This window comes from Mesitornis unicolor, unplaced genomic scaffold (genome assembly GCF_000695765.1).
Source record: "Mesitornis unicolor isolate BGI_N332 unplaced genomic scaffold, ASM69576v1 scaffold5553, whole genome shotgun sequence".
NCBI classification, from domain to species: Eukaryota; Metazoa; Chordata; class Aves; order Mesitornithiformes; family Mesitornithidae; genus Mesitornis; species Mesitornis unicolor.
Window position 1 is genome coordinate 1,506 of NW_010176580.1, and position 24,247 is coordinate 25,752.

Genomic DNA, 24,247 nt, shown 5'->3' on the forward strand with positions numbered 1-24,247 from the left:
GTTTAAACTGATTGCAATAGAATACTTAGAATACTTAGCATTTTGAAAAGCAGGGAATTAAATTTACGTGTGCCATTGAAACAAGTTTTACATTTTAGATCCAGTGTCATTTGTATTATATTTCAGCTTTATAATTTCTAATTAGTTATTATACCGGATATAGTAGAGCAAGTGAATTATTAACCTAGGAAAAAAATAAGCAATTGAGGTAAGTTTAATAGTTATTGTGATTGTCATCATTCGTAGAGTATAAGAATACTATGCACTGTTAGAAATAAGTTTTCAAATCATATAATCTAAAATATGCTTCTGCTGCAGGTCATGGGATAACAGCAGTAAAGGAAAAAGCGGGAACTACCCTAGGAATTCATAACGCAAGTTCAGCTTCTTCGGAAACAGCAGAGCCTCCTGTGGCTGAAACACCAATTCTGCGTAAGTTCAAGTTCACTGAAATTGGACAAAGCTCTTTGACACTGCCAAAGTAGTCCAATTTACAAAATGTTAAGGTTTTGGTCACAGAATCCAGTGTACTGCAATTTATGACTGGAAAGTATGCTGTAACTTGCTTGTTTTCTTTTATTAGAAGCAGAAGATTCTCTGGACCAAAGCTCTTCTGAGAATATTCCTTCTTCTCCTTTATCTGGATCTCGTGGCATGTTGTCAGCTATCACTAATGCTGTACAAAACACAGTGAGTTATTTCAGCTGGCCTCTCTGCTCTAGTTATTCTTCATCACTTTTAGGTGCAACTTCACTGTAGGTCACATTTAACAGGTAGCGTTTGGTAAGTTGTAGGTCTTCGTCAAAACGGTTCTGTTGTAAGTCTGTTTAGAGCCTCTTCCATGGCAGAATAACTGTATCAAATTAAAAAAAAAATTCAAACACAACTAAGTCAGTTACTACTTTGGCACCAGTTTCAGTGAAAAATGATCTTCTAAAGTATATGAAATTCTGCAAATCTTTTTTACAGTTGTGTTACCATCATCTATGTTTTTTACAGTTAACTCCTTCCAGAGAAAGTATAAGATTTGTTATCATTTTTGAAGGCAGATAAAATAAGAAAATACTCCACTTGCTTATTTTAAGGCTGTTGCTAGACTGTATTGTTAGACCCTGGCCCTTACCTTCACCTTTCTATCTAGTCTCTCATTTCATATTAGCCTTCCCAGGTGGTCAAAATCTCCAGACCAAAATTCAGCAAACCAATTCTGATGCTGCCATAGTTTTAAGGCAGCTTCACCATACACATTACATAAATTTTTATCAGATTGCACAGTGTTTTTTCCTTTTCTGAAGTAATACAGCAGAATATGATGAAAATGTTCCTTTGATTTTCCATTTTTAAATTGATGCCAAATAAATGTTAACTAAATTGTACACTTTCCTTTTCTAAAACAAGCTTGACCTGCCAGCTGCTAAGTGACCTAATGAATTAGCAGTTTAAAATGAAGTTAGATACATTTCAAAACATGTATGTCCATCTATTAAAAAAATGCAGTTAGTTTTTGGCCAACCCAATGTATCAGGTCACATCAGCATGGGAGTACCTGACAGATGCATAATCCAGATTGAATTGGAAATTTTTAGCCAGTGAAAATTCTTGTTCAATGTACATGAAAAATTGTGAGTGATGGCTAATGCTAATACAAAGGCACAGGAAAAACAACTGTATTTTTGACAGACAGTTCCAGAGTCATCACAAGTAACAGAATTGTAGAAATCAGTTGGGTAAGGCAAGGTCATGCTGTTCATGATGTGTATGTTCCCATGGACTAGATGCCACTTCAGATGAAATTAAAGTGGTATTATTCATAATTTTTTTATTGGCAGGAGGTGTTATGCTTCCTCTGGTGTGAGCCTTTTATTTAACTAGAAATATTTGTATATTTAATATTTTTTTCTTTTTGAAAATGTATTCAGAACAAAGTAACATAATTTTATAAATGTATCGATCCTATTGTTAGTTAAAGCATAGAAAATGTAGGGACCTGAATGTTCAAAGATGGTGTTGGCAAAAGCAATACCTTTTACAGTTCATATTAGCATAAAGTGGAAAGAAAATAACCACATTGCATTGTTTTATACAGGGGAAAAGTGTACTATCTGGAGGCTTAGATGCTTTGGAATTTATTGGGAAGACAACCATGAATGTCCTTGCAGAAAGCGATCCTGGATTTAAGAGAACCAAAACACTGATGGCAAGAACAGTTTCTCTGTCTCAGGTTGGGTTTATCTAAATACAGCTCTGTCAATGCAGTTTCACATTCTTTTTCCAGAATTTCAGATGCCTCAGGGAGAGGCTTTATTTATTGCAGATTGGTTAGGCTTATGGAAATAAATATTGTGCTTTGTATTTGCTCCACTTTCTTTTTCTTCATAAAACCACAAAAGATAAAGTAAAATATTTTCTGTGTAATCACATGTACAATAGCTGATTTTAGTAAGATAGTGTATGTGGTGATAAATCATTACACGCTGGAAACAGAATCAAGTTGCTGGTGTTTTGTAACAGCTGTAGATAGATGTCTTCCAGCATAAACATCATTACAGTACTTTCCCTGGAAATGAGCGATACTGGAATCTGACATATGTTTCATTAGGAATTAAAGCTGTGAAAAGTTATATCTTAATGTCTATCTAAACTAATGGTACTCTTACACAGTCATGACTCATACATTTAAAAGTTTAGAGGCATGATAAAAACAGAAGTATAAGTGCTGTCAGTACAAAATTATGAGACTCACATGTGACTTAAGATGCAGTTCAGATGTATTTACCAGCTTTACTGTAGCAAATTCATACAAGAGGCCATTGGTTCCTGGGAACAGAAAGAAGAAATAGAAGATGCTATTCTATACACTATTCTATCCTTCTTATTCACTAATAAAAGTGTATAAGAAGATAACTGCAAAATATCCTGAAGTATATGGTGTATAGTTCTTCCCCACCTTTGGTAGAAGTCACACCTTACTAGGCCAATCTCTTTTGTCAGTCCTACTGTCACAGAAAACTGACTTTGATATCTGCTAAAAATATTTTATAGGAAATATTTATTTGGGTGCATTATTTATGCAAGTAGGCAGGTAGGTCCTGAAAACAATATTCTTCCCATTTGTGGTCTATGGAATGAATTGCATGACTCTTTAAGGCTGTGTATGAAATAGTTCTTTTTATTTTTCTTTCACTGTAATTGGTGACTAAATTTATTATATGGTATCCATAACTGACATTGCTTCTGAGAACAAAAGCAAGAATATTTCTTTTTTCATTGTTTTATGAAAAAATATGGTTAGCAATTACCACTGGGAAAACCATACTTAGAATACTACTTCAATATTTTATTAAAGAAGTTTATCAAAAGAGAAGTTAGGTATTTCAGCTTTAAAATTTCAGCTCTAAAATTTCAACTCTGCAGGTGTGATATAGTCCCAAATATTATTACTGCTTCCTAGACAAGCAGAAGCAGAAAGTAATAAAATCTGTCATACCTATAGCACTACCAGTAAAACAACAGGAATTATGTATATTTTTGCAGCTGTTGCGAGAAGCTAAAGAGAAAGAGAAACAGAGGCAGGCCCAGCAAGTTACGGTTGAAAGAACAGCCCATTATGAACTACTTTTTGATGAGTTCCAGGGTTTGTCTCACCTCGAAGCCCTGGAAATCCTGTCAAATGAAAGTGAAGCCCAGGTACAGTATGCAGACAGCATAAATCAAAATGGTCAGTAAAAAGTTGTTCTTTACATTAATCTCGCTCTGCAGGTGCATGTGAAATGAACAGTAAGTTTTTCGTCAACTTCAGAGAAAGCTGGGTGGGTCCTATGGGCCAGTCTTGGGCTTCAGGAAATCAATCTCAATGCATGTAAAATTTAACTCCAGGACTAACTCAAAACAAGCAACTTCAGAACTGAAAGTTATTTTTGTTAGGACAATATACCAGCCCATGACTCTGCAGATGTCTTTTCAGAAACTGCAAGGAGGGTAATGTCTTCTGGTTTTGTATCAGGCACTGATACTTGCCTTCAGGAATTCCAGAGCTACTACACCTAGAGGCTAGTGAATTAAAATGAAATCCAAATTACTTATTCAATTCCTAAGTCTTCTTTATTGTGTTAGGTTTTAAATTTACATAAAACTACCCCAAGATATCATCACTGGAAGTACACAAATGCTATTATGTCTGAAGAGCACGCTAAAGTTAAAGCCTATATGATAAATACATTTTTTAATTTCAGCTGTCAGAAGATCTCTTGACAGTAGATTAATAGAACTTTTTTAGATTCCCAGCAGTGGTATTTGTATTGAAAGAGTTTTCTGAACACATTTCTTAAAATACATGTTTTCTTCTTTTTGTTTTAGTTATTACCCCTCCTTGCCCTCTGGGTTATTTTTAATAAAAAATAACCAACTTATTTTTTAAAATGCTATATTTGCTGTCACAAATAAAAGAAGCTTATTTTAATAACAGCTAGGTACATACTGTCCATGGTGGTTTTGGTTTTTGCACTGATGTCTAAATGCAGAATTACGAATTTAAATCCTACATGTGTGGTTCAAGGGCCTGCTTTTGAAAAAAGAAAAAAAAGAAACCCACAAACCAGGAAAGCGATAAATAGAAAACAAGCTCAAGTTAATTGCATGTGTCAACACGTCAACGCTATTTTTCTTTCACTGTTAAATACCACAGGGTAAGGAAGACATGTGTGGATTGTTACCAGGAGGTTTCTGGCGTGCTTCATGTTATGTCCTACATAACCCCTGACTCATAGTCCTACTCACTCCAACAGAATTGAGTGCGACTGTGTGGGTCAACAAGTCCAGTTCCCTGATATATAATTCCAAAAGACTCAAAGAACATCTTCCAGTTACCACACACATGCGCACACACAAAATACTCACTCACAGTGCTGTGAGCTTGAGACCTTTACTAACAGCCCAAAAGCCATGCTCTGATGTGTCACAGGAGAAACAGAAGAGAGACTGAAAGCATTGCTAATGTCCTATTTCCTTCTAATAGCAGGGATTTTAAAATATTCTACAGCTTTTATTTGAAAAGTTTCCATTAAAAAAGGTCCCAGTTAATCCTGTGAAATGGACAATGCTATAGCAAGGGCCAAAAAGCCCTAGGTAGTCCTTCACAACCTGAGCTGGATCTCCCAACTTTACCTTGCATTTAACTCTGAGCATATGAGCTGGATACATCAAGGAGGAACACAAGAAAATAATGTTTTTCTCCAGTCTCTCACTGAGCCAGTCTGCACATATATCAGGCAAGCTTAAAAGAAAGCAACCTTGAAACAAACCTAAAAGTGAAATTTTGAAATGGGAGATGGCATTTCTCTTGGCTTTCACAAACAGAGAGTGTGATCATGGGATTAACACCGCGTAACTGGAGTGTGAATGAACAGTGATTCAATGAATCTGTTTCCATCCCTCTTAGGCTTGCCACCCTAGTAAATATGCAGGGACTCACACGAGACTCTCAAATATCTGTCAATATGTTCTCCAGCACTGGTAGACTGGTAGACTGTTGAAAGTTTTGTTTGCATTTTAAAGGAGAGGAAACAGACTTCTTTTTCTAACTCCTCCTGTGAGTGCTCAGACTGAACATGAATTATTGCACTTTGCAATTAAACCACAGTTTTATAATTCAAAATGAATGTTCTGGAAGAAGGTAGAGACCTGATGATCTTGCAGGGCTGGTGTAATTTTTGTGATACTCAAGTTTTGTTGATGAGAGCTGAAAAGGCATATACATAAGTTGGAAAGTTAGAGACAAGATCTGAGCATAATGGAAGTTTCCATTTCCTAGCCTTTTTTGATATCAGGCTTAAAAGTAGCAATTTAAGGAAAAGGCTCTGTTTTGTTTAGAAATGTCTTCTGTCTTTTACAGATTCAGTCATATTTAGCAACACTTGATGGAGAGCAATTGGAGGCTGTGAAAAATTATTTAATTGCTGTAAAGGAGATTTTTGTTCCAAAGGAATCAGATGATGAAGTGGTACAGGCACAGAAAGGTAATTAGAAATACAGAGATGTAACCATGTGAACAATTGTTGCTTCTGCATTTAGTAATTAAAAAGATTACAGTCCAAACTATAATTTCTGATATCCTGATACTCTTCATAAGCAAGCCACTAAAATTACTACTCTGAAAGTTCTGGAAGCTGAACCATGCTTGGTTTTGAATTTATATTGTAATTGAAGTGTAAAATAGAGAAAATAGAAGATAAGGAAGTATTATATTACTTTACTGTATCATCAGTGAAAGCAAAGCAGAAAATAAGAAGAATAATGTTTTTGGTAACTGAGGTTTTCTTACAGAATCTGTTTATGAAGTTTTGTAATGTGAACACGTAGGAGGGTTTAGCAATGCTTTTCTGTTTAGCAACTTCATCCTTACTTGCATCCTCTCTTGCTAGATAGGGAGAAGAATAAAGCATAATAAAGCATAAGAACACTGAACTTTTTGAAGAAAAGTCTCTTTGAAAGCTGCTTTCTTGGTATTGCTTGGCAAGATGTGAGAAACAAGTTAAAACAGCAGAAACGTGCCATAGCTATGGCACAGTGCACAGCATCACAGAGGATGGGACCAGCATGGCAGTCCATAGATCAGCTCACAGAAGTTGCAGTAAAATGGGTGGGCCCTTTGGTTAGGGGCAAAATAGGTGTTTTAAAGAGGTCAGAAATTTTGGCATTCTCCAGAACAGGCAGGGAACAGAAGGATAAGAAGTTAGCTTGAAGCCACCATAGTTCATGTCTCTATACCAAACCTCTTCTAGCTAATAGAAACAATACCCTTGACCTGTCTGAGGACTGGCTCATGCCATTAAACACCATTATTTCAGAAACGCAGAAACATAAAAAGATATTTCTTCCACACCCTCTTGATCTCCTCAGGGGTGCTTTGCCCATAAAATCTACATTTTGGAAGATAATGAGGTATGATTTCTCTAGCCTTCAGAAAAGTTAGAAAAATTGTGTTAACATCCACATGTTCTAACTGGAAAGTCTTTCCTGCTCGGTCTGCTCTTTCCAGCAGTGCTTACTCAGTTTGCCTCATATATCTTTCAGGGACATTATTGTTTCTTCACAGGGAACAGTGAGTGTTCAGTGTAGTCTTAGTATGTAGAGTTTTGTGCTGATTTTTCCCCCCTTGTTTCTTTTTTTAAAAGTGGGTTTGTAAGAAGTAGAGTCAAGAAAGCGTATTACCTGCTGAGGAGTGAGGACTCACTTGATGTCTCCTGTTCCTTAATTTCTGTGGGAAATAGCTCCTTGCTTTCAAACCAGCCCCCAGGAAAAGCTCTGTGTCTTGCACAAAGTGATGTTTTCTCTGTACGTCAAAATTTCTGTTTTTTCAGTGAAGCACAGCTGCTGATCATGCTCCTTGAAACATTGACTGGACTTCTAAAGAGGCTGGGACCAAGGCAATGTGCACCTTAAAGAAAAAAAAAAAAAAAGAAAAAATCAGTGTGTGCTGCAGGGTTTCCCCTGCCAAAGCAAATCAGTCAGCAGTGAAACAAATCCTCCTCTCTGTGACAGCGGAAATAATAACCACACACATGTTCATTCTCTCCACCTTACAGCTGAATGGGAGTTACTTCAGGCTGCAGTTCAAAATTACATCCTTTAGTGCAGTCAGGCTCAAGATTTAGTAGTGTTCAAACTACAGATACATTTTATATATGAGAACTCAGTTGGACAAATTTTAGTTCCCCTGAAGGACACCGAAAGAATAGAAAGGTTAATCCCTTCTCAAAGTAGCTTTCTGTTAGGGGTGAGCTGTGGTCAGGCTCCTAACATGGGACGTGTGGCCTTTACGTCTCCCTTCAGCCTCTCACCCGTAATCCGTAGTACATTCAATACTGCATTGAGAGTACTCTTAACAGTGTATAGTGCTTTCACACATCCTCTCTAAACAGTATCTTAATCTGGGTACACTTCACAAAAATACATTATCTTCATTAAAAACTCATTACAGTGAGTGAAGGCTTGATATCATCGTCCTGAGTTGGGGAAGACCAAACTTTTTCCTGACTTTGTTAATGCCAAGTGTTTTTGTTGAGTGCAGCAAAAGTATAAAACTTCGTAAAACTTAACGAATTCCATTAATATCCCCTTACATGGCAATTGTCTGCCATTTTTAGATAAAAACAATATCGAGCACCTTTACATGTGATTGTCTGTGATTTGCATGTCTGCTTTCCCTGATGAAGCACAGTTTTATTAAACATTTTAATGATTCATTCAGACTTTCATTTCCCCATCTTAACATAATTTAAATTGGATTCCAGTGACTTTCTGTTGACTACACTTAGCATTCTGGTCATATTTTACAAATAAGTTTAGCTTTCCAGGGAGCACACTTGATCTTTTAGGGTGTAGATTTGAGTTGTTTGGTTTTATTTTTAAACTGGAATTGTTCATCTAAAATGACTTATTGGGACCTTAAGCGTATTTCTGTGGCATAATTAGTATTTAGCTAAGAAAATGGTTTGTGTTTAATGTCAGCAAAAATTTTAAACATTATTTGGCATCCAGCATAGATAAAAGACAGGAAAGTTTAACAACAAGTTCGCTGATCAGAACTAAATGTAGCTCATGTCTTGCTGTGAAGAGAAGGCTTCTTTTGAGTTTGTGTTCTTAGTTCAAGCTATTAAATACGATTAAGGTCCTGTTAAGCACATTAATAGTTTTTACACTTCTAAAATCAAGTCAGTAAGCCATATGCTCTTTTAATAATGTATTTTTTATTATAGAATTACATGTTTTTACTTAAGCTAACTAATCTAGCAAGAGGTAGCAGGCTATGTTAAATTCTGTGAAGGCATTTTGACTTTTAATACTTGTAAACAGTTCAATTAAAATGAACTTGCCTTCAGTAGGATTTTAATTTGTGTTTCCTAGCTCAATGAAACTTGTGTTTTTTCCCTTTATGTAAGAAAGCTACCCTTCTACAAAAGACAGAGATTAACTAATGGAGTTTGAAAGTGTTCAGTCTTACCTAGCCACTGAACAGTATTTGAAAACAAACTTGTTACCACTTACTGCTAGTTAGTTACCACTTTCTCGTCATCAGTCAGTGCTATATATATTCAGAAAAAAAAAAAAAAAAGACTAGCCTGGAGGGAAGCATTCCAGTGTTTGAAAAGGGTGGCCGTTTGTTTTACGTAAACTCTTAGGATCCCTTCTTATCTTGGATTCTCAGCAACTTATTCAGAGATGTTAGTGCTACTTCTGGTTTCTACCGTAAACACTTTCAGTCCTACACAAGGAGAAATTACTGCAGTGATATTTGGAGGGCTGTTTTGGGAAAGGATTTGGGCTAGGCTTTGTTCTTGGCAACTTTGAAAATGGAATTGTACGGGTTTTGCGTCTTTGCTTCACAGTCAAATACGTGCAAAATCAGTATGAAAAGAAAGGGAAAAGATTTTCTGACACAAGTAGGAGAAAGCCAAATGCATACTCTTCTGTCTAATGTTGCCTCTCACTTTGATTATGCAACCCTTTCATGTATTTTTCACTGCAGCTTCTCTTCCTTTCAGTTGTTTATGAAATAACAAGAGGAGAATATCTGAAAAAGGTAGCTTTATCTACATTCTGAAAGCTATTAACATAAAAAAATTCATATGTGAGGTTAAGAGAGGTGGTAAACAAAGTGAGTATTGAGATGAATATGCCAATTATCAACAATTCTGATAATATTGCATTGATTCAGTGAAATGCTTATCAGTTTTCTGCATGCTGCACTTTATAAAACAATTTGGTATTGTTTTAAGAACAGGTGAATTCAGTATATCCAAGAGCTGCTGTACTGCAGAACCTGAGAATCCTACAAAATGTACTGATAAGGGCAGCAATGAAATGAACTCTGTGCATCTCTTTGGCCTGCCAGAATACATTCGTCTTGACCTGTTTTCCAGCTGTAAGAGGAAAGCTCAGTCTCTTGGTCATTGCAGGAGAAGAGTTCTTTGTGCTCAATACTGATTGATCTTATAGCACCAAAGGTGGGCACTCTGCTTGCTAGCAAGGGTGAGATGTCCTTTCCTCTAGGAGCTTAGAATCTGAGTGTCAGATTCCACCACGTTTCCACATATTGCAAGGTACTGTGGACTGTAAACAGTTCTACCAAAATCCCCAAACTCATTGAAGAGTAATGACCCTCTGCTTTTAAGCCCAGTACATATACATAAAAATGGAAAAACTGGCCCTACCTAATAAATTAACAAAAGAGTGGGAATACAGCAAGACAACTTGCTGCTTAATTTTTTAAGTACCTGGACTTTTATCAGGCTCAATATGGGGACTTTAACCTTTTATCAGGCTAAAATAACTTCTTCATTTAAGCAGAGCTCAATCTTAAAATAGAAAGAAAACACACTTCTTAGCTGTGGTTTGAAGACAGAGCAATAGAGAGCGTGTTCTCCACTATGTTTCCTCTGAAACTTTTTTGTATCTGACTCTGCTGCAGTTTTCATTCCTTGGCTTGAAAGAAGAGATTAGTATCTCTTCTTCTTTGGTTATTCTGTGGGTCATGGGTGACTTTTGTGGTTCAAGAGATGGGTGTTGGTCTCTTTTCCCAAGTAACTAGTGATAGGACAGGAGGAAATTACCTTGAGTTGCACTAAGGGAGGTTTAGACTGGATATTAGGAATTTATTTTTTTTTTCATGAAAAATGCTGTCAAGCACTGGAACAGGCTGCCCAGGGAAGTGGTGGAGTCACCATCCTGGAGGTATTTAGAAGATCGGTAGATGTGGCACTGAGGGACACGGTTTAGTGGTGGATTGACAGTGTTAGGTTTACAGTTGGACTTGATGATCTTAAAGGTATTTTTCCAATTTAAAAGATTCTATATTTCTATGTATTTTTGTCAGATAACTAGGGATCGTGCAGCTCTTCTCCTCTTAGCTGTTTTTGTGAAACTTAGTGAAATTTAAAATGGAGTGGAAAGAGTAGTCAAAGTGTCAAGCTAGCATATCTGGTTGTGTGGGCATCTCTTGCTTTTTCTCTTCTTTCTTTGACCATATACACATATACACACCTCTTTGCTGTATCACTGTCACTGGTTTTCAAGTGCTAGAGAGCTCAGGAAAACTATTTGACTGGATGTATTTGGTGGTGTAAAATATTACAGTGGTAACAGCCTAACAAAAAGTGTCTTGTTTTTTCTTGCAGCAGATATGGGAGAAGAGTTTGTCAGCATGCTCACTGAACTGCTGTTTGAATTGCATGTCGCTGCTACTCCTGACAAACTTAATAAGGTCAGTGCCTTTTAGTGAGCTGCCCTCTGTTTCTTGGACAAAGACAAAGAGGGAGGGCTTTGTTCTGAAATCAGACACAGAGCAGTACCTGTCTGCTCACAGAGTTCAGAAAGCAAAGTACAGGAGGATGGGACTGAATTTATGACTGTAGAAAAGCTTTCCTAGAAGAAGTGAGGTTAGTAAGGCAATGCAGTTGCAAGGACTAGCTGGCACTATGGGCCATGTTAGAAAGCCTTGAACCAAGGATGTCTCAGCTGAACAGAGTTCTGAACACAACAGACTTGGTCTTCGTACTGGGGACAAAGTTCAGGTTCAGAATTATTTTTCTTGCTCATTATGTTTATATTTCTGAGGAACTTCACACTTTCTCAGCTAGAATCTAAGTCTTGAATTTATCTTACATAGCTTCAGTCATCTAAAAGCTAGATGGCTAGAAGCTAGTAACATCACTAGGCCCATTTCACCTCCTGATCCTAGGTTCAGATGAATATTTGTCTCTCTAGCTACATAGACAGACTACCTTACACTTAAGTCTTAACATATTTTGACTTTATATTGAAAAAGAGATATCATAGATTTCCTACTAACCTTAATCACAGTCTGAAGTTGTATAAAATTTCAAGGCTTTTCCACTTTGATCTACTTTCATGCCTGGGAAGGCAGATGAAGATACAGTGATTTCCTGTTTATTTTTCCTTTATTAATTTAGGACATCTCTCTTACCTCCCTTTTTTTCCCCTTTTTTATACCACTTCCATATTTTTTTTATTTGGGAAAATTATTTCCATGGAGATTCCTTTGAAAGATATCTCATAAAGCTGAAATATTAGTAACTTCGGTATTAACACCAAGTCTTTTTGTTGGTTGGGAATATCATACCTGTACAGGAATTATCTCTGGCTGATCCATCTTTATGCAATCAGAAATGCTTCTCCCTGCAGTTTCTTAATTGTACACTTACCTAATTGCTACACAGAGGCTTGATATGTTTAAACTTCTACATGTAAAAAGGAAGTCATTAAATGTGTTGTTAATTAATGTACCGGAACATCATTTGATATTCCCTATTTTAACTGAACTTTGGGGTTGGGTTCTTTGTTTGGCAGGCTAGGAAAAAAGCTTATGAATGGCTGGAAGAAGCCAATTTTTCCACCCCAGTAGGCATAGAAGAGAAGCTAAAAGAAAAATCCAAAGAACCTGGTGAAGAAAAGACTGAAAAAGAAGAGAAATTTGACAGTGATAAAACAGAAGTACATAAAAACAAAACTGCAGAGGTAAAAAAGCTTTTGGAGGAGAAGTTGCATTAAGCAAATTGTCATACTTTGATAAGATTACCCCTTTATCTTTGTGTGCTGGTTCCATATGTTGTCCTTATTTTTTTAACTCTTGGAAGTATTAAGAAATACTAATACATAACTATTCACTGTAGACCCAATAGGAAACTAACTTACATAAATATTTTTACTGTTAGTCTGTTCACATAAGCAAATATCCAAGGCTCCTCTGCCTAGCACGTTGTTTTTATTTTTATATATTCATGTTTTTGTGTGTATGCATGCATATACACAGTACACAGTGAACAGTGAGCTGAGGGATTCTGTGGTGGAACACCAATAGCACATTGAAAATCATAACTCCTTGGCATCTCTTTCTCCCTGTGACAATACATGGAAAAAATTCTCAGACTTGATTGAAACGCTTAAACAGTTTAAATCACAAACAGACAAAGCAGAAATATTATTTAGGCAACTCATAATTATTAATTCTCTTTATGAGAAACAACATTTAAGGCTAAAAGGATTGTGTCCATTTAGACTACGCCTCTTGTTGATAAGGGTAATTGTGATTGGATATTTTACACCAAGTTATAGCAATATTCGATGTAATTGGTGTCCTTGTAAGGATATTTTTTTCTAATAAAGAAATTATCTGTCATGTTTCCTTACAAAAAGGTTCCAAAGAAGGAAACAGAGTTGTAGTGTCTATATTACAGATTTTTTTGCGATTGCAGGTTTCCATCTGGCTTCAGCTTGTGAAAGCTCTAATGCCATAGTGCTAGGTAGAATTTTTTATCATTTCTGATAAAAGCCACTTTTTTATTGAGAGTATTATCCATTTCTACTCTGGAGATTCATCTGAAGGATGAGTTAACACTTCTGGCTTCGTATACCGGTAATTACAACTTATGCTAGAGTTAAGAGATCTTTGTGTTTGTTAGGACTAGGTTTAAAAGTGCTAAATTAGAAAATCCAAGAGCCTGACATAGTCCCTATCCAAATAATTGGTAGGCTTGTTCTACTAATTTTTCAGGGTAAGGTCTGTATTTTATAGTCTGTGGATATTTTATTTTCCATCGTTTCTGTGGATGACATGGCTGATATTACTTCGCTATGTATGTGGTGGTATTTCCAGTTGGGGTGGAGAGGGCTCTTATGTTTCATATTCTTTTATATGTGTGTGTGTGTATATATATATATATGTGTGTGTGTGTGTGTGTGTGTTGATATTATTGATTATATTATTCCCTGTTTTTAATTTAAGGAAATCTACATGCTATCCATTGAAAGTCTGGCTGAGATAACTGCTCGTTGTATTGAACAGCTTCATAAAGTAGCAGAATTAATTCTACATGGGCAGGAAGTAGAAAAAACAGCTCAAGATCTAGCAAAAGTACTGACAAAGTGAGTGTTATGTATTTCATGTATGAGCATTTGACATTTGCTTAAAACTCATGAAGTTGGGCTCAACTTTTGGCACTTGAAGACACAGTAAGTTCATGGATCAACAAACAGCATTGGCTTTAGGGGATCTAGTGCTATATTTTCTCATGTAATGAAGTTACATAGGCTACCTGTCATGTTTTTACATGGGTAACATATCTATGTTTACAAAAACATGACCTATTCACAAGCTGAAAGTTGTTTCTGCTCCAGTAAGTGAATGTACATGCTACTTTTGGGTTGCATTTCCTGTTCCCTGTGCAAAAAGATACTGTGCTGGCATATACAGAATTTGCTTTTAGAGTGCATAATGCAATCTTACTATCTGCCAGTGGAGTTTCATTATCTAGAGTTTATCTGCCGAAGAGATACAAAAATGAATCTGTAGCACTAAACAAGAAGAACAAATTTGTCAGCAATCTTGTAGTAAACTGTGAAAAACAATACATAAAGTCAAGAAGCCAATTTATCTAGTGGGACTCAAAACTCAAATTTCAAGCTCTCTGTAGTAATTGATTCTACTGATTTCAGTGGGCTTTGATGTTAAGATGTTGTAAGCACTTGAGTCCTAGGTAAGTATATTTAAGCAAGCGTTTATCTTTAAGAATGCTAATAACAATACCAAAGTCCATAGGAACACTTCTGTCTAAACCAAAGTGCTTGAACAAGAGTTTTTCAGAATTGGAGCTAATGTATGGTGTGTCTTGCAGGATGAGGTTCTATATGATGTACCTGTGAACCTTCAACAGAACAGTGAAAGATTTAGAAACAGAACTAAGTCTCCTTGTTCTCTCCTTGTTCTCTACCCACAAGGGTACTTCCTCTTTCAGTAGAGTAGATGATTTATTGATTAGATAGGAAACTTCTCTTTGTTGTCATTAAAGTTTGATTTATTCCCAACAGTATTTTCAGGAGTTGTGTTGCTGCAATCATCAGAAAAACAAAAGTTAAACTAGAAGTTTAGAATTTTTAAAATTGAAACATTTTCCTATCAAGAATGACTAGTGTTTGAGCCAAAATGGCATCATTTTGCTGCTGTAGTCAGTAATGGATTTTTCAGTGGGGTATATAAAATATCATGGACAAAGTCTACCCCAAAATATTTTTAAAATTACTAGAAGCAAAATTGCCTTAAGAACATTCTTGGCTTCTAAGATTAAATTTGTGCCTGGGACAGTCATAGGGGTTCTATCCATTGACAGGACAAGGATGTATTTTTATATTTGTCTCTCTTTTTTTCAAACCAGTTTAACAAGTGCCATGTGCAATGAAGTTTCGTGTCTATCAAAGAAGTTTTCTGATTCTTTAACAGCAGCTGGGGTAAGACGATAGCATTTTCTTTAGCATTTGGGCTTTTTTAAACGAAGTTCACTTCTTAAAACAGAAATTATTACCCAAGTCCAGTGGCTTTACTTTCAAGTTGTTGATGATATTTTCTTTTCCTACTCAGCCTATTCCTTTTGAATGCATTTGTGTAAAAGTCTTTAACAGATAACACTTCCAGTACCTTAGGATGATTTCACAAGCCGTATTCTTAGTCTTTGCTAAATTCCCTGGCCTAGGTCCACTGTGTTTTCAAAAGGTTTAAGAGATTAGAAAATCTCTTTGGTCATCTATCTTAAAAAAAAAAATCACTCTGTCATGTATCTGAAGATACTCCACTTAGAAACATCCCTTTACCTGTGAACATCTTTGCTTGAAATAGTATCCTGCCTTTCAAGATGTTTAAGATGACTGACATCTGAGTATTCTAGTAGGATCCAGAGGCAAAAATTGTGCTGTTTCTGGAATTGTTCGATGAATGTCAGAGAATAACAAACTCTAGCTCTCCTGACTACTCCATGAAAGCGTGAATGCACATCAAAGGAAGCTTTCCCTGTTCTCCCATAAGCTCTTCCAGCACATCTCTGAGCAAGTTGTTTCAGAGTTATTTGTAGACAACATGATTTATTGAGTTGCTTTTATTTTGAATAATTTACATTCCTTCGTGTTAATCTGGGAGAATCTGCATATTTTGCATTTTAGGATAGTATTTTAGCACATCTTTGTGTGACACTTGCAATAAATACATGCACAGATGTATAAAAATAAATTTCACATGAAATATTAAGCTAGCCCAACTAGGAAATTGGAAACTAAAACTTTCATAAGCATCGCACTAGGTTTTTGTTCTTATCAACTCTGCACTCAGTTTTTAAGACCAGATTTGTTGGCATTTGTGTGGACACGTAAGAAATTGAGCACAAGGACACTTCCCACAGCCAAAATACTCTCTAGAAGAGAGTTTTCGTAGGGCAATCTGGTGATCTTTATGTGCCATCCCATCCCTGTGAGCTTTTTGAGAAAGATGAGGGCCTTTTGCTTAGTATGATGAGTAGGAAAGGCATGAGCACCTCTCTCACAGGACTGTAGAAAATCTACATCTTCCTGCACGCCCCAGTGATTCAACTTCCCCCTTAACCTGCCAACAGCACTGGCTTCACAAACACATTCCAGTATCCTACAAAGTGTGTTAGCTCATGGGAAACTAAGAAATGGCTTAGAACAGAAAATACTGGTTTTTTCAAACATAATGTAACCCCTATAGTTACATCTCTATAATTCAGACGTTAGTTGTAGTGCTGGCTGTTCACACAGTCTGTAATGTTGGCCATATTTCTGAGTGAGCAGTAATGCAAACATAAGAAATAACAGCTTTGCTTGCTACACAAGATTTCTTTCAAACTTTTAAATAATTGATTCATACAATCAGTAGTATTTAATTGATACTGCTCTCAACCTGTTTCAGTTTATTGACAATCAACTAAATAGTGCAATTCATAATGGGTTTTCTAGTCACTGACAGTAAAATTGCTCTTTTATTCTTTAACCATCTTCCCTTTGTTCTGTCATATTTCTCAAAATAAAATACAAGGTGTTTCATGTTTCTTTAAATCTGTAATATGAAAACTGCAAGGTTATGAGTAGAAATCCTTCAGTTAAATTAATCTGCACTGTGTTTCATTTGTTCTCATAAAGTCCACCATTCAATATTGAAAGAAACAACTCTTGCTGGAGGTTACTGTCATTCTAAAAAAACACAATGCAAAGAATAGTGAGAATTAAAAAAGGAAAAAACTCTTGCTATTTTAGAAGCAGAAGAACTGGCGAATCTTTGTTTTCTAGCCTCTGGTAGTGTCACTACTCGTTGTATCCATCTTTATTCCTATCTGGTGGTTGAGCTAAATCTGGCCAGCCTGTGTTGTTCAGCTCAATATATACTGCCTCTAGTTTGGGGATCTCAGTTTCACCTGGTTTTCCTTCTGTAGGGGAGCTAATCTGAGCCTTTCATTTCTTCCAACCCACAGATATTTGTGAAAGTTGTAAACACTTAATTTTCTTTCTGACCTGTATTTTTCCTTTTTGTTTCCTTGAAAATGAGCAAGGGGTTAAAAAATCTTGGAGGAGATGGAAAGGGCACTGACAGACAGATGGACAGACAATGTCATCACATAAATCGCATCCACAGGAAACCAGGGAATTTGAAACACTGTGGTGTATAAATTGATGAAAAAGTAAAACCCTGGGCTTGTCTTAGTTTATTGTACTCAGTGATAGAAGTAAGTAGAGTCTACTGAAGTGTAGACAGAGTTACCAGGAATACTGTGATAAACAGCCTGAATAAGAGTCTAGGTGAAGCAAGACCTGTATAGAATTCATAAAACCGCTTCTCAGATATCAATTTATTTCTGTTAAAAGTATTTCTTTTCCTGGCATTTCATGCTATTTTCTGGTTTACAGAGCAGTATGAAGGCAGAGGTTCTTAACCCCATCATCAACAGCGTGCTATTAGAGGTAAACCTGTACTTTTTCACGTTAGGAAGTGTTCTGTTAAAGTTATTTTGAAATTAAACATTTCACATTTATGTCTGAAGAAAGAACTACATAAAAAGTAATGACAATATCATTCTGGCTATTCAGTGCCAGCTCATAAACCTCTCGTTTTTGGGTTCAGCCTCTCCCACAAACACTATTATAGTAATATTCCAGATGTGGTCTCACCAGGGCAGAGTAGAGGGGAAGGAGAATCTCTCTCAACCTACAACCACACTCCTTCTGATACACCCCAGGATGCCATTGGCCTTCTTGGCCGCAAGGGCACATGACTGGCTCATGGTCATCCTGCTGTCCACCAACACCCCCAGGTTGTTTTCTGCTTGGCGGCTTTCTAGACACTCATCAGGCCCCAAGCCTGTAGTGCTGCATGGGGTTATTGCGACCAAAGTGCAGGACTCGGCACTTAGCTTTGTTGAAGCTCATACAGTTGGCCTCAGCCCATTGATTCAGCCTATCCAGGCCCCTCTGCAGAGCCTTCCTACCCTCAGGCAGATCAACATTCCCTCCCAACTTAGCGTCATCTGCAAACTTGCTGAGGGAGCACTGAATCCCCTCATCCAGATCATTGATAAAGATGTTAAGCAGGACTGGCCACAAAATTGAGCCCTGGGAAACACTGCTTGTGACTGGTCGCCAACCAGATTTAGTTCCATTCACCACAACTTTCTGTGCTCGGCCAGCAAGCCCTCTACTCTGCCCTGTTGAGACCACATTTGGAATATTGTGTCCAGTTCTGGGCCCCTCAGTTCAAGAAGGACAGGGAATTGCTTGAAAGAGTCCAGTGCAGAGCCACAAAGATGATGGAGGGAGTGGAGCATCTCACTTATGAGGAGCAGCTGAGGGAGCTGGGTCTCTTTAGCTTGGGGAAGAGGAGACTGAGGGGTGACCTCATTAATGTTTATGAATTTGTGGAGGGCGAATGTCAGGAGGAAGGAGCCAGGCTCTTCTCAGTGACAGCCAATGACAGGACAAGGGGCAATGGGTGCAAGCCAGAGCATCGGCGGTTCAACCTGAACATAAGGAAAACTTTTTCACTGTGAGGGTGACAGAGCACTGGACCAGGCTGCCCAGAGAGGTTGTGGGGTCTCCTTGTCTGGAGACATTCAGAACCCACCTGGATGCGTTCCTGTGTGACCTGGTCTAGGTGATCCTGCTCTAGCAGGGGGGATTGGACTGGGTGATCTTTCGAGGTCCTTTCCGACTCCTAATATTCTGTGATTCTGTGAATATTGCATTTACTGAGCTTTCTTAAGAACTGTATGACTGAAGTGAGACTGGCCAGCTGATAAATTCCACTGCTGTGTTGGTGCTGTATTGCACAGGAGACAATTCTCAATGCGCTGTTTAACCCTTTTCTAACCTAGTGACAAGTTGCCTCAGATAAGTTTATTCTTACTGTTCTGTTACCTGCTCCAAATATTGCAAAGTATTTCTGATACGCAGATAGTTTCAAACTGTTCTGTTATTTAAAATTTGAGTTGCAGGTATGCTACAGTGCTTCCCACCCATGGGCATTTAGATTTCTACAAAGATTCACAGTCTAGCATGGATAACCACGTGTCAGACATCACCAAAAGTTCATGAGTGATTTCTTTCATTAGACACTCTGATCTATGACTGACCTCTTCTATTAGACACCATGAGCTATTTTTCATCAGAAAGCAGAGTGAGTAAAATGTGCGTCAGTTTTACTGAGAAGAGGTCAAGAGGGAGTAATATGCTCATGAAGTACTTAAATGTGTGCTATCTGCAGCACAAATTCTTTTAACTGCTAATTAGATCACACTTCTCTTTAACCAAATAAACTATAGTAATGACTGCAAATTGTGATTCCGTAGCTAACAGTTCCATTCCCTTAAAAATGAGGAAAAGATTGCTTTACAATAAACAATTTTGCAGCGAATTAACAATACAATTAAGGAAAATAATGGAAAGCTGAATAGAGCTGTATTACGATTACTGTATGGTTCCTTTTGTTATTGGGTAAATCTGCTGCTGAGGCTCTGTATCTTTCTGCACTTCAGGAATTGCAAGATCTGGGAATGTCCAGAGTTGTGGAATACAATGTTTTGTACATCTTAAATCCCACGTTTGTGTACAAATATATATTAGTACAGCCTAGGTTTATGGAGAATTACAAGCTGCTATACCATTCAGTATTAGAAATTCCAAAAATAATATTACATGTTAAAACCATTATAATAATTCAAACTGTTAATTTCAGTGACGCTTCTTCCACCTACAGCAAATTCAAAATCAGTTCTGTTGATTGAGAGACTAGCTGGTTTGTATTTAAAAAGTCTAATCTACTTCTGAACACTGTGGCATTTTGTTCTACTCACATTAGAAACAAAACTGTCAAGAGTTCAAACCGAGAGGAACTCAGATTTTTATATAGTGTTTCAGGCTATCCTTGTTAGTTTTTAGTTCTTGTAGTTTATCATTTTTGTTATCTATAGGTTCTAAAATCTTATGTGAATACATATACTAGTATAGCATGATGCAGATATTGAAAAAAAAAGTTTATTTGAAAAGTAAAATGTAATTCCTGAAATACATGGCAACTATACTGATGAATCGCATGTGTTCTCTCCCCGTTAGGGTTGCAACAGTACTACTTACATTCAGGATGCTTTCCAGCTATTGCTTCCAGTTCTGCAGATTTCATATATCCAGACCAGTGGTTTGAAAGCACAGGAGTGACAGTTTCCCAGCAGTTGTCACCAAGGGCTTAGAAGAAACCACAGACCTAATGTCCTCAATGTATGCAGAGAGAAGAAATGGTGTGAGAGATGTCTGGCCACTCAGAGTCCTTCGAAAACTCTGAATGCGGTTTTGCACATGAACAATGTTTTGAAACTCTTTTAGACTTTAGAAGTACTTAGTAAAGTGAGTAATTTCTTCTCCATTAGAGTACATCCTTTGCATTAATTTAAACTGAAGTTTATTGATATTAGCATTGACTTAAATACACATTCTAAATGTTGACCTTTTCAGTTGTAGACGATATATGAAGCAAATTAGAATGCAAGGTTTTTCAAAACATTGCAGCCCAAATGACCATTTCCATTGTTTGCATCGTAACTGCCAGTTACAAAAATGTGTATTTCAAAAGTTGGTTTCAGTATTTAGTTTTTGCCAACATGAACAAATTATCATACTGTTCTACCTGTTAAGTATTATTTACAGTAGCAAATAATAACATAATAATCTGTACCACTTAAGTAACACTTTGTGTTGAAAGAGTTGTATCGTAATAGACATTAACTTTAATAAATTAAAATTATGGAGGATATACATACAGAATTATACTGAAAAGAAATTTTCTGAGGCAGTGAAGAGTACAGGTAAAGCTTTCTATTTGCTGACACATAATTTTATATTCATTTATGTTTATCTCTTAATTCCAATGGCTGATCAACACTGCAGGCCAAAGTAATCTTTTTAATAAGCAAGGAATAGAAAATTTCCCTTTTGTTTGGCAAATGAAAGACCTCCAAAATGTGTTACCAAGTTAACGCTTTGAGGTTTAATTTAGGGTTTAAGCATTATTAACCTTTTTATCAAATGGAGTTACTGATACTGACAAGTCATAAATACAGGTTTTGGGCAAAGAAAGGAAGTTGTGAAGAGAAATTATGAGATAATTGCTTTGGATAGGGAGGTTGTGTGTCAGAGCAATCACCTTTTCTCTGAGGCAGTAGCCAGACAGAGCAAAACTGAGCAGCAGGAGTGCCATTTCATAATAACACTAGCAACCGTGATGATTTATCCTTATCCTTAGCTTAAAATCCTGAGCTGTGTTTGTAGTTTACCTCATAAACAGGAACCTTCCAATATTTTATCTAGCCTGTTCTCCTGGGTTTTCATGGTTTATTACATTTATTTCAGCTATTTTTTTTTTCCTCCTGATACACTCATGAATTGTATTTAAATGCTTTTTATTTGTAGTTAACATCTGCATATATTTAACCATAGAAGGCATAGTTCATACATCATAAAAATAATGAAATAGAGCATGAGGAAATACTATCTTGTTTGTTAGAAATGAGGAACCATGTATCTGCTTTGTACATGGTAACTTTTGTGAGTCCAAATAAGAGAGGGCAGAAAGGTCTGTCTGTGTCTTACACTATTGTGGTCCTTGTTCTGCTGTCACACACACTGTGACTTTTCCATCTTTTGTTATTTAGAGCTGAAATTTTCACTATCCCTGAAATAAGGTTTATTACACAAAATCTGTTTAATGTTTTCAGATATGAATGATTTTTGTTACTTTTTTTTGTATAGATCTTTTTATTTTCTCTGAAATGCAGTGCAGAATATATAGTGTTAAACTTGGCAGAAAAATGTGTTGACTAGTAGTGGTGCCTTTTAGCAAGGGTTGAACAGTATAGGATTATAAGCCTCGGGGAATAATGTCTGAAATTGTTGAAGGGCATTCTTAAGACAAAGATTGCTTGTCAGAGATGCTCCTTACCAGAGGTTTCACTGTCTTCCTTAAATTATGTATGTATTGAATAAAGTACCTTACCCTAAAGTAAAAGAAGCTATAAAAAATTTACATGTGGACTTATTTACATCCATACATGTAGGGAGGGAAACAGGACAGAATATGAGCATCTCACCTCAGATGCAGTTATCTTGTCCTAGGAAAACTGAGTGTTACATCTTTAAATCAATTTTAGGTAATTAATATTTCAGTAGAGAAGTACTATGTGGATGTAACCAGAATATTTTGTTTACACTGGTTTGTATTTTTCCATCAGTCAAATAAATCATTTGAGATACTGAACTGAGACAGTATACCCAAAAATAATGCTATGAAGAATAATGTGATGAGAGGACGTACTCGGTGAAGTCTTTCACTTTCTGATTTTGTGATTTACCTTTGGAGTGATAAGCGTGATTTTACTGAAAGCCTGACAAAAACAGACGCTGCCTTAAACTTTGAAGGAAGCCTGTTCTTTCATCACCATCTTTTTCCAGGTCAGTACACTGAGTGTGCTTTGACATTTGTCAAACTACTACATTTTAAGTACTTATTTAAAAAATAACCTAGATTGTGGAAATTACCTGTTCTCTTGAGCAGATCTGGTTTTCACGACATTCCATTCACTTTTGAGCACACCTTTTTGTGCAGAGACAAAGGAGACAGGGAGACAGGCTTTTGCATTCACTAAAATTTATCAAGATGAGATTTAAAACAATGTCTGCACACCTGCAAGCTTGTGGATGATCGCCTATTACAGGTCATCAGTGAGGGATGAGCTAGAAGTAAACTATTAGACAAGTCATTTGCTCTATTTCTATATTAAAGGTATTTGCACTTTTTTGTCTCTTCTAGGCAAACAACACAAAGCAATCTGTAAGTTGGTAGCGGCTTTTTAGGGTGTAGTCTATTCATGTGTAAACATCTCTTCCCCATGATTTGCTCCTACGCTCCAGCATCCATTGCTTGAGACAGCTAAACAAAAGAACTGTCTCTTCCACTTCTTACATGCTGCGTGGATCATCCACTGGAGCCGTTAATATCTTCCTCTAAAATGTGCCTTACTCATATAATACAAAATCACAATTATTACAAGTTGAGATGCTTTTTAATGATGTTTCCAATGTCACCCACCAGTCAGGATTCATAACAACTTTAATGAGTCCAAGACACCGCGGTATTTTGAGTGACAGATTTTCACCTTTTTTCTGATTCACAGGAGTGTTTTTATCATACAAGCAGTCACCCAGTTCATAGGATTATCTTTGAGACATCCCATTTCTATTTCAAATGACAGCCCTGTCCTTCCTGTTAGTCTCAAAAGAATGTAAAGAGTGGAAAAGGACTTTCCTGAGTTCTTTTTAAAACGATCTTGGAGCAAGGCTTAACATGACACCATCAGCCAGCCTGACCTACTTTGAAATTCTTACAGCCTGACTGGAAAGTCCTCTGGACTTTAAACACTCCTTTTCTGTCTCAGGTCAACCTTTGTTGCTGAGAATATGAGGACATAACCAGCTGCTTTTAGTGCGCGACCCATACATTTTCTATGCTCTGACTGCAGCATTCGTAATATTGATGATGGTGTGCAGCTTCAGAGTTAAAAAATTGAAAATGTCAAAAATTGAGCTGCATTAAAAGATGGGAGAGGAAAAATTATTTTCAATGGAAAAAGAATAAAAGGATGTGCTCTGTGGAAACAGGAAGAATTTTAAAGGTTGGATTAAAGAAAGGGTTCTCTAAAAGAATTTTTCAGCATTGTTCAGAGTAAACAAGAGATGACACCTGATTAGTTCCAGCAGAACTGGAGTAACGGCACTTCTGAAGTAAAACAAAACTCTGCATGAACTTGTAGGAAGTAAGTAAAAGGTAAGAACATTCAAAGAGGAAGACCTCAAA

General features: G+C 36.7%; 1 protein-coding gene across 1 annotated transcript; it reads left to right on the top strand.

Moving 5' to 3' along the window:
* Window positions 1-279: 279 nt before the first annotated feature.
* FAM114A1 (family with sequence similarity 114, member A1) lies at window positions 280-20,559 on the top strand (the record flags this gene model as incomplete). The annotated part of the gene is made up of 11 exons (XM_010181774.1): window positions 280-432; window positions 584-690; window positions 2,087-2,221; window positions 3,535-3,687; window positions 5,891-6,014; window positions 11,175-11,260; window positions 12,367-12,534; window positions 13,802-13,941; window positions 15,228-15,300; window positions 17,761-17,814; window positions 20,458-20,559. Coding segments are annotated over 11 exons (1,295 nt in total), but the record flags the coding sequence as incomplete, so codon positions are not given.
* Window positions 20,560-24,247: the final 3,688 nt, after the last annotated feature.